Source organism: Scardinius erythrophthalmus (assembly GCF_964197995.2).
Source record: "Scardinius erythrophthalmus genome assembly, chromosome: 15".
Classification (NCBI taxonomy): Eukaryota; Metazoa; Chordata; class Actinopteri; order Cypriniformes; family Leuciscidae; genus Scardinius; species Scardinius erythrophthalmus.
The window spans coordinates 38801886-38818867 of NC_138235.1; the positions used below are offsets into that span (position 1 = coordinate 38801886).

A 16982-nucleotide genomic window follows, 5' to 3' on the forward strand; every position below is an offset into this window, starting at 1 on the left:
AACATACTCCGTCATTTATACTCCTCCAACAAACACATAAATGAGGCTCCAGATCTTCAAAATCCCCTTCTGCCATATCAACTTCCGGGATTTGGCTTTTGCTTTCTACAGTCGGCATTCATTATGTTTACATTATTACATTATTTGACACTGACACGTACGTGCCAGCTTTGCAGGTCATGCATTCTGTTTCACACGGATCCCGATCGAGACGAAAACACAGGAATTTTCTTAGCAATGCTAAAACGCACATCAACCGATCACTTGTTTAGCGTTCATGTAAACACTACATTCAGATTCACCAATCGGAATGAATTCAGTCCGATTGAAACAAAAGGTGTTCATGTAAACATAATGAATGGTGACTGTAAAAAGCAAAAGCCAAATCCCGGACATTTTGGGCAATCTCAAAATCACGGCCGGATATGTCCGGGAAGAGGTATGGACACCCTTCTCAGCTTTCTCCACAGAGCAAGAGACTGTTAGCTTAGCTTAAAAAAAAAAAGATGGCTGACAATATTTGTACATTCTGTGAGTGAGATCCCTCTTTGGGTGGGTTGAAAACATGCGGAACGAGCTCCTCCTACTGGCTGTAGTCTCTCGCCTCTGGACAAAAAAAGCCTCAGATGATGCAAAATGATGATTTTAGTGTCATCTGAGGTTTTTTTTCCAGACACACAATACAGAAATCTCTGGTCTCAGGGGGACATGAGGGAGAGAAGCACGGTCACTCGAAAATACTACCGGGTGTCTACTGATACAAAGCTTAATGCTAATCAGTGAAGTATCCCTTTAAGGGTTATTATGTAATTTACATGTTAAAAGAAATAGTATAAAAAAAATATTTTTGAAAATCTCTCCTCATCTACTGGTATCATGTCAATTAATTTATTTAATTGAGCACCTTTATTAAGCAGATTGAAATGTTATAATGCAATATTAATTTAGCATTTTTACTTCCACTCACTTTTCTCAGCTCTATTGAGTTCTGGATCTCTTGAATCTTCTTCATTCTGTCCTGGATCATCTGATAAACGTCTATCCGTGTCTGATCCAGCTGATGAGACACACAGAGAAACACACAGGTATAGATTCCATATTAATTTCATATTCATTCCATATTAGTCATTTGAATAATTATTTTTAAACCATTTAATGACTTCAAAAATGTAGTTTGGTGGCTTTTAGTTCATGTCTCTAAGCTGTGTACTCTTGAAAGTTGACTAAATTAACTTTTGGCATATAAACAAATTTAAGATGTATAATCTTTCTTTTCTGCAAAACACAATTTCAAGACTCATCTTGCACCGCTTGTCCAATCAAACTGGCTGAAATAAAAGTTACGAGCCCTTCAGAATGACCTGCACCAACATCAACATAGGAAACCTGCATTTCAAACTGTGTTTAAGGAGTTTAGTTTGTGTCTCTTTACCTTCTTCTCTCGACTCTCCTCCTCTATAGGAACAGTGTTGTGAGTCCTGTGATCAGCGGAGGACGTCATGACTGACAGAACAATGAAGAGAAGTAAGAGAGCAGTTTTGATAATACTAATACTCAAAGAATATAATGTATTTCTCCACTGACGGCCCTTCAAAAGTAGCTGAGAAAATATTTCTTCTCCAAGTGACATAAATCACACATATCTCACTGTATCTGAGATCCACGGCTCATACAGCAATAGTAAAGGAAAAGTGTTTGGGACTGTGTGAACTCTCTCCAGTTCAGCTCCGGTTATGTGTGGCGTTGTATTATTTAAACTCCAAACATAAAATGATCTTGTTTTGATGGCTTTATGGACGAGGATTTATTTGAATTTCAGGTTTTTGAAGGGGAAATGCACAAGTTAGACCAGTTTACAAGACTTCTCACTTTTAACTAACTATTAACTATGACTTTCACCTCAACAAACTCCTAATTACTGCTTATTAATAGTTAGTAAGGAATTGGGTAGGATTATGGGATGTAGAATATGGTCTTGCATAATAAAGGCATTATTATGTACTTTATAAGTCCTAATAAACAGACAATATCCTAGTAATATGCATGCTAATGAGCAGCTAGTTAACAGTGAGAACTGGACTAAAGTGTAACTAAAGTGTTATCATACATAAATATACATATAAATAAATGTTTCAGACTCTTTCACACAGCAGACTGATCTCAGGTAAGTTAAACGATACACTATCAGACTTCTCTATGACATAACTATACTAAAATGATTAATAAAATGAACATTCACTTAAAATGCAATAGTTTGACGTTAAAGCATTTGAGTAACAGTTTTTTCCTCTGAAATGTGATGATTTACTAACCTTTAGCTTTAAATGAGCGTGAGAGAAACGAGTGTTATTGAAGCGCTGCTCTGTGTTGTCTGAGGATGCAGTCGTCATGGTAACTCTCAAACTCTCAACTGCCAATCAGAATTTAGAAAATGCAGCTTAATTCCCTGCAATACACACTCATTAAAACACCTTAATGTAATAAAACTTAATATTAAAAAATATAAGTAAATACTAGTTCACACATGCAAACATCAAATAATACCATATATACAAATAACACAACATTCTTGTGACACAAATTCAATGTGGGGGGTGACGTGTGTTTTATGTCATTTAAAAAATGTTGTTTCTTAGTTTTCGAACATCCAGTCTGACAAAAGTGTTTTTATTCTTTAATAGTCTCCTTCAGAGGAACAGTTGTTATATAAATTGACACCACTGAAGATGATGAAGATGAGGAGAGAAACCACAGCTGAGGAAGAACAGAGCGATGATGATGATGATGAAGATGATGAAGATGATGATGAAGATGATGATGATGATGATGATGTTATTCCATCAGGTATGTTTCATCCTTTAATCTATTTAACTTTTTCATGACATTTGTCTGCTGTCAGAAACTGTTACAAGAGTTGCTTTTAAAGTCACTTTTCTACAGTGTTATTTCTCATCTGTGTAAAACTCTTGTAAACGCTGGCTTATTAACAATGATATATTAATGAAGGGCTGCTATTTTGATTATCTGACATTTATTTCTTTTTTTATTAAGAAATAAACATGTTAATCCTCATCCTGCCCATGTTCTCCTTCAATCAATTTAAAAATTAAAGGCTATAAAACAAATATAAATGTATGAATGTAGCCTATGCTATACATTATATACAAAAGCATGTTTTTCATTACTGTTATAAGTTGACAGAGTAGATTGACTCACAATATCATGCAGAATCTGCTATTTATCAGATTCAGTTCAGTAACTCTGAATTCAGTGAATCTGGATTAGTCTCTTATGGGGGAAATGACACTAATAATGATGTTTCTTGGTCTTGTCAAGCAGTTCTACTGTATGATCTACTATATTTGATCATATAAACATGACAGAATTGACCTTAAACATGTAAAAACAAATACTTCTGTTTCTTTCTTTCTAGTTCCCGTCCATTTCTTTTTGCCACAATAGAATTGATTTTTGACAATTTCTGTGGTCATTTTTAGACTTGATGGATGTGAAGATGAAAGTGACAAACTGAGATAATAGTTTTTTAATTGTTAAGTGACAAACTGATGATATTGTGGTCAAAGCAAAGTAAAAAACATTTTCATTATAAAGCCTTCTAATGCTCTCACTTCTCTTGAAGAATATGGACTAGATTTAAGGGTCATCTACATTGAATAATAATTCAGTATTTTCATTCACAATTAATGTAATTCAACTGTAAAGATCCTCCATGTTTTGATTATATCCTGTCTGTCTGTTGTAATGTTTATGTGAGCAGATATTCATTGTTCTCCAATTACAATAAAAACAAAGAACCTCAATATTTCACAAATAATTCAATGTTTACAGCTGCAGAGGAGAGAGAGAAAATGGCTTCAAAGATTTCCTTATAAAATAAAATGTTGAAACACAGTAAGTGTAGCATATTATGTACAATTTAACCATACATAATATTAAATCATATGTCAATTTCATAGTATATTTGAAAAGCAAAAGCAAATGAAAAATGAAAAAGAAAAGCAAAATCATTGTGTTGATTAGAAATATATAGATTCATAATAAATTTGCCCATTCAAATGTAGTCGTGATGAAATATATTTTTTAAACAAATCACACAAATATATGTCTCACAAATATTTGATTATAGTTGATGTTTTGTCATTGACTGATTTTTAAAGGCCTGAATATACAGGGTTTTTGCACTTGTACACATTTTGACCTAACCCACAATCTAAAGTGAGAACTATTTATGGTTCATAAGTTGTTAACAAAGCATAATCTAACTCTTTATATATGAGCTAATTAAACAAACCTTTTATTAATTACAGTGACAATGAATGAAGATCTCATTATTCGAATATAGTCTATTAATGTATTAACTGCAGTTTATAAACTATTATTTAACTGTAAACTAATAGTTTGCAAATTACTTCCAGTAAGTACTTTATTACTGTATTATTATAAAGTTATGGTAAAATCTACTTGATTGTGGTTTAGTGCAAAATCTATATTTGGTTTTCATTTACATTTTCTAATCCATTGAAGGTGAGACAGGAGTGATGATCAGTGGGTTTGCGTTTTTATCTTTATCATTATTGCATGGGTTGAAATATGGATAGAGTTTGTCAGTGAAAGTCTGACCAGTGAAAGAGTAGATATGAGATCTGGACTCCACGTCATAAAAAGAGACCAGACCCTCCTCATAATCCACAAACACACCAACCTTCTCAGGTTTCACTCTCAGAGATAAAGAGACAGATGGATCATCACAAGCTTTATATTGATACTCATTCCTCAGAATCACAGTCCAGACTCCATCCTCAGGTCTCAGTTTGAACTTCCCCTTCCTGTTAATGGATTCTCTGGCCACTCCTAATTCCCACCTAGTCTTTCCCTTCACCTGAACCTCATAGTAAAATCTCCCTGAACTGAATCCCTGCTTTGCCAGAGCACACAAAAACGTATCAAATCTCTTTGGGTTTTCTGGGACGTCCTGCTTAACGTCTCCATCACTGACTTGTTTTCCATCATCAGATAGGATGAGACATGTATAAGCTGTGTCAGGATCCAGAGTCACATCCACTGAGAGAGAACAGACATTATCAGTCAACTTCAGAACAAACATTTTCAGATGTACAGTATATAATACAGATTAACACAGTATTGTGAGTGTATTGAAGAAAATGGTGTCAGTCACACTGTACCTGCAAACTTCTGCACAAACTTCAACCCTGTGGACACAGATGACAATTTAATGATGAATTATTTATAGCAATAATTTCAGGTTAACAGTGAGTTTCTCTCTACTGGCAGCATCAGTGGCATGAGAACATTTCACTTATAAAACCAAGAGATAAATTTTCCTAATTTTTTAAGGAAACTTAAGCAGTTTTGAGGCCTGAATTGAGGAACCGATTAAGCAGATTATATTAAGGAAAGAAGGCTACCTATTAATTTTAAGATAATTTGTTAAATTATGCAATTTAATTTAGAGACAGACACCATTGTTAGTTCACAGCACGCTTTGCACATGACTGGAAATGGAGAGTAAATATTTAAATTAAGTGTTATTTTATGTGTTTTTGAGTGAAGGGAAACATCAGTTAATGTTTAATGATGTCATCGTCCAGCTCAGTTCAGTTATCATATAATGATGTCAATACAGGAGATCGTCTCGGTTACATATGTAACCCTTGTTCCCTGAGAGAGGGAACGGAAACATCTCGTCGTGACCGACAATTTTGGGATCTCACTCAGAGGACCGATCTACTTCGAGTGTAATTAAACGAGCCAATTTCACATTGGCATGCAATCATTGAATTTAGCTGCTCTGCCTCGTCAGCACGGGTATAAATGAGCAGCTGGAGCGTGATGCAATCATTTTTTCGCTGAGGAGTTGAGCCGAGTTGGTGACCCAGGCCGTGGCGACGGGACGAGACATCTCCGTTCCCTCTCTCAGGGAACGAGGGTTACATATGTAACCGAGACGTTCCCTATTGTTCAGTCACTCTCGACATCTCGTCGTGACCGACGATTTTGGGATCCCTACCAAAGCACCACGGGCGCTGCCCGCTCTCAGTGCCCTGGGCAAGCCTCCTAAACCCTCTTACCCTTCTTGGCGATGAGATAGGGCTTACCCAGAGAGTGTCCATCACTACTGTTCCGAATAACCCCTTTATAGTGACAAATATTGTATAACGCTGGGAAAGCGTGCCCCCCCCCTTCTTTTACAAAGGAGGGAACGCTGCGGAATCCACATCCTTCTAGAGGTCTAGTGGAAGATACCGTATGGACTAACCTTGTGAGGGCTGTGCAATACGGAGTCCCTGAGTGGAGGAACATCTGGAGGATAACAACACTGGCAGGGATGGCAGGGCGGACTCTGCCAGGGGAAACACAGGCTTCATTAAGAGCTTGCCGTGGAACACGCATATGGAAACCTGATGAAGGTCACACATATGGGCATCCAGGCCTAGAGCTGGCTCTCGAGGATACATCAGTCGTAACCTGGCACCGGACGCTCCGCAACGTCCGGACGCCATAGGGATGATCGGAAGACTCACAGGGTCTGCTAAGAGGACTCTCTGGAGAATTGTAGCGCACTTGTGGGCGCAGCAAGCCAACAGTAACCCGGGGCCCCCTCGTGTCTCTGACCATTTGAGGCGAGAACACGGGAGGCGACTGGCTCCACACAAAGGCTATAAAACCTAATGAATGGTTTGGTTGTCCCAGCCCGCAGCTCTACAGATGTCTGTCAGCGAGGCGCCCTGTGCCAGAGCCCAGGAGGATGCAACACTTCTGGTAGAGTGAGCTCGCAACCTGAGAGGACAGGGCACACCTTGTGTTTGGTAAGCCAAGGTGATGGCATCCACTATCCAGTTGGCCATCCTCTGCTTGGAAGACAGCCTTCCCCTTCTGCTGGCCTCCGAAACAGACAACGAGCTGGTCTGAGGTCCTGAAGCTTTGTGTCCAGTTTATGTACACTCTGAGTGCTCGGACGGGACAAATCAAAGCTTGGGCTGGGTCTGCCTCCTCCGGGGGCAGCGCTTGCAGGTTCACCACCTGGTCCCTGAAAGGAGTGGTGGGAACCTTGGGCACATATCCAGGCCGGGGTCTCAATACCCCGTTGGTGTCATCCGGCCCGAATTCCAGGCACAATTCATCGACCGAAAATGCTTGCAGGTCCCCTACCCTCTTGATGGAGGCCAATGACAGCAAAGTCTTCATAGTTAGCTTTAAGTCAACTGACTGCAAAGGCTCAAATGGGATGAGCTGAAGTGCTCTTAGTACCAGCGTAAGGTCCCAAGAGGGTATGGAGGGAGGTCGAGGAGGATTTAACCTTCTCGCCCCCCTAAGGAACCTGACGACCAGGTCATTCTTCCCAACCGATTTACCCAGTATGGGATCATGGTATGCAGATATTGCAACAACATAAACTTTGAGGGTGGAGGGGGACAGCCTCCGCTCCAACCCTTGCTGCAGGAAGGAAAGCACAGCTCTGATCGAACATTTCTGGGGGTCTTCTTGGTGAGAAGAACACCACTCGACGAACAGGTTCCACTTCAGCACATAAGCTCGTCTCGTAGACGGTGCTCGGGCCGAAGTGATGGTGTTCCTCTTGGGGTAAGTCACCTAGAACCTCCGCGTACCATCCAGGGGCCAGACATGGAGTTTCCAGAGATCTGGGCGCGAGTGCCAGAGGGTGCCCCGTCTCTGAGAAAGCAGGTCCTTCCTCAGAGAAATCAGCCAAGGAGGGGCTATCACGAGGAGCATTAGTTCTGGGAACCAGGTCCTGCTGGGCCAGTATGGAGCTCCGGAGTAACTTGGACCCGGTAGGTGCCGCGTTGCCACACCCACCTCGGAACTCAGCCATGGAGCCAGTGCTGAAGCGGTCTCATATGGAGAAGACCGAGCCGCTGCGGCCGCCATATGCCCCAGGAGCCTCTGAAAATGTTTCAGTGGAACCGCGGTTCTGCCCTTGAAAGTGCTCAGGCAGTTCAGCACCGACTGGACACACTCGTCTCGCCTCAGGGCTTTGGCCTGATGGACCTGCAGTAACGCCATGGCGTGTAAAGCAGAGGCAGCCTCTCCACAAGCTCTGTAAGCCTTGTCGGTTAGCCCCGACGAGTATTTACAGGCCCGGGATGGGAGACACGGTTCCCCCCTTAATGTGGAGTTAGGGGAAAGTTGCATGGCAACTGCCCGCTCCACGGGGGGATACGTGCATAACCCTTGGCTACCCCGCCATCGAGGGTAGTGAGGGGGGAGGGGACCCTAGGACCACTTCTGGCAGTAAAAGGTGCCGTCCATGACCTAGTGATCTCCTCATGCACCTTGGGGAAGAATGGCACCGGGGCAGGATGCTGAGAACCAGCGCGATCTGCCCAGAGAAACCAATCATCCAACCGAGAGGGTTCGGGACACGGTGGAGGGTTCCACACGAGCCCGACACTCTCTGTGGCCCGAGATAGCATAGCCATCATCTCTGGGTCCGACTCGGGCAACACTGCCACACCCGAAGGGGGAAGCGCAGCCTAGTCATCATCCCGGGAGAGAGAGGGCTCGCCCTCCGATGCCGCGATCGACATCTGATCATCAGGCGGGGCGCCGAAGGATACGACTGGTGCAGACCTCAAGGGTGGCCCAGCCCGTTCCTCCGACGGTCCAGCTGGGAGTGAGGGGGTCCTGGGGGTGGTGGCCCTGCAGAACTGGTCCTCACTGTCACCCTCAGATCTCCCAAGCTACGGCCCAAAGTAGCCCCCCGAGGAGGGTTAGATCGAGGCAGAGGCGAGGGGGCTCCCATACCTTTGAGGAGTGAGAGCCGCGATCGGAGCTCCGAGATGGTCATGTTCCCGCAGTGAGAACATGACTCATCCACGAACGCTGACATTGCATGCCGAATGCCCAAGCACACAATGCAGCGTCCGTGACCATCACCTGACGTCAGGAAACGACCGCATCCAGAAACGCACGGTGTGTTTGCCATTTTTGTACAAACGCGCATACACCTGAAGCACGCAGGGAAAACGCCCACTCGCGTCACCAACGGGTAAGGGGAATCCCGCGGTGCACTACCGATACCAGCTGTTAAAACAGCTATTGTTTTTAAATCCTCACTGGATCAGTGAGGGAAGTCGCTGCCGCGCCGTAGCGCCAACACTTCCAAGAAGAGCAGGAAAAACTCGTTCTCTTACAAGTTTGTAGACCTTCTTTGTTTGACTGATTGCATCACGCACAAGCTGCTCATTTATACCTGCGCTGACGAGGCAGACCAGTTGAATGCAATGATTGCATGCCAATGTGAAACTGGCTCGTTTAATTACACTCGAAGTAGATCGGTCCTCTGAGCGAGATCCCAAAATCTTCGGTCACGACGAGACGTCGAGAGTGACCGAATGATAGGGAACAATAATATTGTTGAATATTAAATGTCCCCAACTAAGCAAGCCAAAAGCCAAAGTAGACCGTGGTAAGGAACCAAAACTCCATCAATGACGGAATGGAGAAAAGAAAAAGAAAAAAATACCTTTGGAGAAACCAGGATCACTGTCAAATACAATACAAGTCCAATTCAAACAGGTCATTTCCGTTCACTAAAAATCACACACTTTTGAGAGTCAAATTTAAAAAAATAAATAAAAATTTCACAAGGAAAATATAAAATTATTATTAAATTCATTGTGTCATATATATTAAATCATTTAGGAGATTTTACATTATTTATTCAGGTAGATTTCATTAAAGAAATCAAGCCTTAAAAACTACTAAAAAAATATCATGTGTAATATTGTTACATTAAAATAGTATTTCTTTTCTTTAAATAGCATGTTACAATTTTTATAGTGATTTGTATTAGTGTTTGTTCATGAATAGTCACATCACATCACTTACATGTCTCAAAAGTTAAAGTAATACTGTAATAACTGGTTATGGTAAAGTTTGGATGTAACTTTACATACTCTACGTTTAGTAAGTGATTTTATCATACCAGTCTAATGCTAACATGGCAAGTTTAAGTTATGTTATGGTTATATTTTTCAAACAGTGTGATCTTTTGCCGACTGAGACAAAATAATTGTGATCACCAACTTTTTTTTCAACCCATAATATTCCTTGAAAAACGTCATTTCTAACTTAATAACAAACAAAAAAATCTATACACTGTATTAGATATTCACATACCAGTTTGACTGAGTTTTTTATGCAGTGTCTCATCTAGAGTTTTCTTCAGTTGAATCAGAGCTATAAAAAGAGAGTTCACATTCACATCAGAGTCAATCCTGATCTCAGTCCAGTTCTTGGTGTGTGGACGAGTGTTCAGGGATGAGCTCATCTACAGCAGGAGAGAGAGAAGACTGTTAAATATGATCATTATTATTAAAGCATGCAGTTAATTCAATTTGTTTTACACAGGAGCTTTCTAACACAGTTGAGGCAAAACCTCTGTATGAATATGGATGATATCACCGTACTTCCTCTAGTTGAATGATTACAGGAAGAATTGCTTATAGGTTCTCTATTAAAACATTTCTGAAACATTTAAATATGCAAATGAAGCATTGTCTTATGTTCAGTCTATAGTGTTTATCATCGCCATCTAATGGCAGCAGAATACAGGGTTTTTAGTCGTTTTCGCAGATCCGTGTGAATGAGGATCGTTTTGATAATGGTGTCGAAGAAAACTCAAAGGAAAAACTTCTCCATTTTAAGCATATCGGTGTCGTTTATTTTAAGCATATCGGTGTCGTTTATTTTCAGCATATCGGTGTCGTGTAAACGCATCCTCAAGCACAAGAAACAAACACATGCAGGCATCCGTCTCCACACCCCACAGAGCGAATATGTGGGAAAGCTTCTTTCACTCTTGTCCTTCCTTCACAATTTATCCCTTCCCTTCATCCATTCTTCCCTTCACTCTGTTCAATCAGAATGATTACATGAAAAATATAATGTTCTGTCAATGCAAGCTAATTGACAGTCATGTTTGGTATCACTTGAAATGTTTCACTATGATTTGTACAATGGTCTCAAGTCCAGAGAAATAGACCAAACGCTACAAGTTAGAGAGTTTAGAAATACTTTGCTTACTGTGGAGGGAGAGCCCTTTACCAGTGTATTTCATGCAAATTACCTTCTGTCCTCAATAAGGTCTAAACTACCCAAGTCTGGGATCTTGATTAATGCAAATTCCAATTGTTAGTTCGTGCCTCCATTTGGAGGATGTTTTGTCTTTGTTCTGAGTATTTAAAGAAATGTTGCAAACGGCTCAGGGTGATTCTGTAGTCTGATCAGCCCATAATGCTGAAGGTCTTCCATATACTCAGCATTATGTATCTTTCAGATATCAGGTATGCATATTTAACTCTCTATTTCTGAGCATTTTATGTTTTGTATTGATTATCTTCAATATGATTATGTAATTGGCATTATAGATTTCCCTGAATAATAAGAAATTGTTACATCTGATTTTATTCTGACCTACTTTGAAACTATTGACTCTACTAGATTATGTTGTATCCATGTTTCTGCTAATCTGTGTCCAGGGTTGAGTACATACTAGATCTCGGGTTAGATTGAGCATGCAGCACATCAGGCGACATTCTAGAAGTATAAATTGGGCTTTACTGCTTGACTTTAGTTAAGTTGTTACATAGTTGTATTCACTATTGGGGGCTTGTCACGGTCTTACGTGTTATTTTCTTTTGGTTTCATTTTTTGCTTTCTGTCTGTTACCTGTTATTTACGAGCCGAACTGTAACAGGGCTTGACAAAAATACAATTTAAATAATAGCAAGCGTAGGGCGGCATTACTTCATAGCACTAGCCATAACCTCTGATTATTGTTTGAGCTTTAACTAAGTTGTTATATAGGCAACTATAAGTGTCACGATCACCAGTGAGAGTGAGGGCACTCCAACCCGGACCATTACCACACCATAGCGGACTTCATTTCCCATAATCCTTTGCGCAGACTAATCAGCCATGATTACATCCACCTGTGGTTCATTAGCCTTGTTAACTCTGTCATTCACTGAGAGGTTTTGTTAGTAGTAACACTGGTTTCACGTCGCTTGGTTTTTTGGACTTCTTGCCTGTTTCTGGATTCCTCTTTTGGCCGTTTCTGTTCCCTGACTTGTTTGTGTGGACGGTCTGTTTTTGACCTTGCCTGTACTTTGGATTACGTGTTTGTATTGTCCCTATTATTAAAGCTGCGTTTGGATCTCGAACCTTTTGAGTATCAGAGCAGTTAGTTACAGAAAACCTCACCATGCACAGATCCAGCAGACGAGTAAGACCCAGACCCACTGTTGATCCAGCATTTCAACTCATCTGTTGATCCAGCAAGATAATAGCCCATTCGAGGAACACACCCGAGACTTTCTGAATCCGGCTAGTTTAACAGACTTTCCTGATTTTGCACTCATTGACTTTTGTTACGGACTCAATGAATTCTATCAAACAAGACTCATTCGTGATGGTCCTCGAGGTTCCCTCATTGAATTTCTGGATTATGTTCTGTTGTTGGCTGATTCCTTCTTCACTGTTGGGGAGGTGGGGGAGGACTCTTCCTCTAAATAATTTTTTTGGGGCGGGGGCACTATGCATCAAGCTCAGATGGCAGAGCTTGGCCCACCGCGGTCACCAGCATCTCCAGCCCTGTTGGCCCCCAACGCCGGTGTCTTCAGTCGCCGCCGCCTGCCCATCAAATGGCTTTCGAGCCTGAGTCTTCGGCCAAAATGGCCGCCACCGCGCCTTGTGCAGACTAATCAGCCATGATTACATCCACCTGTCATTCATTAGCCTTGTTAACTCTGTCATTCACTGTGAGGTTTTGTTAGTAGTTGTACACTTCAGGTCTGAGCGTTCTCCCTGGTGTCATGTCTCTTGGTATTTTGGATTTCTTTTTTTTCGTTTCTGTGCCCTTCCTTGTTGTGTTTGTGGACTGCCTGCCTGTGTTTGACCTTGCCTGTACTTTGAATTACGAATTACTATTTGAATTGTCCCTATTATTAAAGCTGCGTTTGGATCTCCAACCTTTTTAGTCTCGGAGCAGTTCGCAACAGTAAGGGACTAAACAGAATTACTATTTAAATAATGGCAAGCATGTGCGGCTTATCAAATAGTATTAGTCATAACCTTTACTCTGTCTAATGATCGGACTGGCGAGTTTGTGACCGTGAGATTCATGTTAACATCCGGTGTGAGACTCTGAACAACATTGGAATCCGAATCCAAATTTAAAGTAAAGAGTTAAAACAGAATAATAAAATATCTAGATAAATTATAAATAACCAATTATCCACTGGCATTTCAACCTAAATTCGAGGTCAAGATAAAATTGAGTCAGATAAAAGTGTAATTGAAATTAAATCACTCAAGCGACCAACACACAGAAAACCTTCAGCCACACCATTGGACACCGTCGTTGGGTCAATTGGGTGGACCTTAAAGAACAGACAGTTTGTCCTGTAATATTGTACATATTGACTGAGACAGATGTTGACAGACCTGTATGAGATGGAGATGATCGTCAGTGTGTGAGAGCTGCTCCAGCTCAGTGTTTCTCCTCTTCAGCTCAGTGATTTCCTGATGCAGCTCTTTAATGAGATCTTCAGCCTGTTTCTCTGCTGCTTTCTGCTGTTCCTCCATCATCTTCAGCTGATCAGACTGACATCTCTCAGTGGAGCGGATCAGATCAGTGAAGAGCTCAACACTGGAGGATCTCTCTTCCTCTGTGTTTCTCTGATGAAGGAGAACAGTTATATTAGTTAAACTATTCCGTATTCACTAATTATTTACAGGGATAGTTCACCCCAGAATGAAAATTCTATCATCATCAATTAACCTTATGTCACTTAAAATATGTAGTATTCAGTGGGACACAAAATAAATGTTCGTGCTGCTCATGAGGACTAGATGTTGAAGAACTCCAATAGAACTCTTGGGCAAAACACTTAGATTGGTGCAGAGCTCTATGGGAAAAAATCATATTTGTTTGGAGCAACATGAGGGTTACTAGATGATGGCAGAACTCACAAGATGATGGCAAAACTCACAATGTAATTCAATTTCTTTGATAGTTAGAGAGTGATCAGAAAGTGAAAGTGAAAGGGGGATCGGAAACGACCATGAGTCAGGATATGAACTCGGGTTGATCGAAGCACAAACCTTTCTCAGCTCTACTGAGTGCTGGATCTCTTGAATCTTCTTCATTCTGTCCTGGATCATCTGATGAACGTCTGTCTGTGTCTGAACCAGCTGATTCTACATACAGAGAAAAATACAGACACATTTATCACTGAATATAGCTTTCCATCTTCTGATAAACTAATATTTGAATATTGATTTTTAAACCATTTAAAGACCAAATTAATTTAAAATGATAGTTTTAACCTTTTAGTCCATGTCTGACAGCTTTGAGGGTAACAAAATCATTTTTTATCAGATGTAATGAAAGACTATTGGATTTGGCTGTTTAAAATAAAAGGTACAGGTTCTTCAACATGGAAACATGACACAGGAAAGACATTTGCATTTCACAGTCTGATTAAAGTGTTTTGTCTGTAACTCTTTACCTTCTTCTCTCGCCTCTCCTCCTCTATAGGAACAGTGTTGTGAGTCCTGTGTTCTCCTTCAGTGCAGGACAGACAAACACACGTCTGGTCATCTCTGCAGAACAGCTCCAGAGGTCTCTCGTGTTTCTGGCATATATAATCCTCCAGATTTTCCACAGCTTTGATCAGTGTGTGTTTCTTTAGACGTGGGACTCTGAGATGAGGCTCCAGATGAGAGTCACAGTAAGAGCTTTGACACGTCAGGCAGGTCTTCACTGCTTTCTGCTTTCCTTCATCACAGATGTCACAGAACACCTCAGATTCTCCTAGATTGAGCTTCTCACTAAAGTGTTGCGCAACATCTCTGAGTGTTGTATTAATCTTGAGATCAGGTATTTTGCTGAATGTTTCTTCACAGAGTGGACAGAAGCAGGTATGTGTGTTCGGCCAGCACTTGATCAGGCAGGTTCTGCAGAAGTTGTGTCCACATGGAGTGGTGACTGGATCAGTGAACACTTCCAGACAGATGGAGCACTGGAGCTCCTCATTTAGAGCTGGACCACTGGAGGATGCCATGGCTGAAAAGATAAGTAATGACGACAATATTTCATCTGCATTGCTGAAGAGAGCAACTTTCATAATACAAGTAATGTTCACGTAATGTGCATGGTTAAAAATTATTATAACTAAAATCTGTACTATGAACCACTGTCCAGCAGTCAAAGCAGCCATGCGTGCCATAAACTGGCGTATATGAGTCAGCAGTTTCTGACAGGAAGTTCCTCCACCTCTAACTCTAACCTCACTGAGCCTATAAGCTCCGCCTCTAACTCTAACCTCACTGAGCCTATAAGCTCCGCCTCTAACTCTAACCTCACTGAGCCTATAAGCTCCGCCTCTGACTCTAACCTCACTGAGCCTATAAGCTCCGCCTCTAACTCTAACCTCACTGAGCCTATAAGCTCCGCCTCTAACTCTAACCTCACTGAGCCTATAAGCTCCGCCTCTGACTGCCAGTCTGAGACCATGTGCTGTAGTTAGATCTATTAGGCTGCAGAAGAAGAATCTAAATACAGAAACTAAATGTGTATCTGGGAGCCATAGTACAGCAAATGTAACTTTTTTTACAAAACCATATTATACAATCATGAAAAGGTATGTATATATAAAAGACAACACAGAAAGGGGTGAAAGTGAATTTTTCAAACAAATAACCCACTAAATAAACATCTGTAAATGCCATGTGTCAGTTTTGTTCAACCCTCTACTGCACACATTTTGATGGTACATGATAAAAATGTGTTCCACATCATTTCTTGGTTCATTTAGGAACATTTTTTCATTGCCTAATGATTAATTGACATATTGTAAGAAAATGGTCAGAGAGCAATACAAAATCACAAATCTTTTTAAAAAATGTAAAGAAATCTACAAACTATATTTAGAGCTTATATTGTGCACTAATACATGATAATATGTGATAACCTCCAAACACATTTTTAGCAAAGACATCCTTGAAAAGTACCCCTTAACGCACAACATTGCACTGAGGCAACGAAAGGAAAAACTAAATGAACTGAACATGCAAAATAAAAATAAAAAAATCATAAAACCTTCTCTACACCTTCATTCACACACACGGTTTTTATGTACAGTTCATGTCATTTTAAATAAGATTACTAAAGCAAATAAACGTACTTTCCTCTCACATCAAATCTTCTCAAATCCCTGCTTTCAAATGATGCTCGACTCCCACACCTTATTACACTGCTCTTTGATAAAATAATTTACCATTCTAATTGGTTGCAATCTTTTATAGAAACATATAGTACTGAACATAGGGCTTAAGAAAACTTTCAACGCTGTGCTGTAGAGGGTTAATAGACGTGACTTTTACTAGAGAAGTCATCATTCTGATTTTTCATTTGTTCATTCTGCCGTCACTTCAAGTACTTCCTGTTTCTAAAGTCTCTAAATTGTGACATGACCACAAATAATCACACTTTGATTTACAGCCACAAAAAAGACATACAGTACTTTTACCAACAATCTGATGAATCTACTGAACTAGCTCTTACATTTCCATCACTTACCTGTGAGTGAATATCAGATCTGGTCGTTGATTTCAGAGTTTCTGAAATGAAATGCTGTTTGCTGAAGCTTCCTGTTCATATGTTTAGCTTCACTGTCTCTTAAGTCTTTACACACTTGCAGCGATGCTATATAGTCCAGTCATTTTAAGCCAAAATGAGGCTCCACCTAGATTTTGTATCCTCAATATGTCCTGAGTAAGGAAGAAAAATCCCCAAAGAAACCCATTAGGGGAAAGATTTGAAAAATACCCAAATATACCATATTCATACGCCTAAATTCTCTTTCTCATGTAATAGGCTAAAATTTTTACCCTTTAGATATCACCATGAAAAT

At 40.6% G+C, this 16982-nt stretch overlaps 1 protein-coding gene across 1 annotated transcript; it reads right to left on the bottom strand.

The window, feature by feature from the left end:
• Positions 1-3530: 3530 nt before the first annotated feature.
• Positions 3531-16749, bottom strand: LOC308703383 (E3 ubiquitin-protein ligase TRIM39-like). Its single transcript, XM_081386823.1, has 7 exons — positions 16649-16749; positions 14577-15133; positions 14170-14265; positions 13510-13743; positions 10183-10333; positions 5205-5231; positions 3531-5082 (listed from the first exon to the last, which is right to left on the bottom strand). The coding sequence occupies exons 2-7, from the start codon at positions 15129-15131 to the stop codon at positions 4532-4534; spliced, it is 1614 nt and encodes a 537-aa protein (XP_081242949.1). The 5' UTR covers positions 15132-15133; positions 16649-16749; the 3' UTR covers positions 3531-4531.
• Between the last annotated feature and the right edge of the window lie 233 nt (positions 16750-16982).

What these genes read in the sequence shown, in the direction of transcription:
- LOC308703383 (XM_081386823.1), bottom strand. Translation starts at nt 15,131, where the DNA reads ATGGCATCCTCCAGTGGTCCAGCTCTAAATGAGGAGCTCCAGTGCTCC. An exon ending in AGGAGAGGCGAGAGAAGAAG is followed by an intron (nt 14,266 to 14,576) that starts GTAAAGAGTTAC and finishes CTCTGTATGTAG; the next exon opens with AATCAGCTGGTTCAGACACA. An exon ending in TAAAAAACTCAGTCAAACTG is followed by an intron (nt 5,232 to 10,182) that starts GTATGTGAATAT and finishes CTGTGTCCACAG; the next exon opens with GGTTGAAGTTTGTGCAGAAG.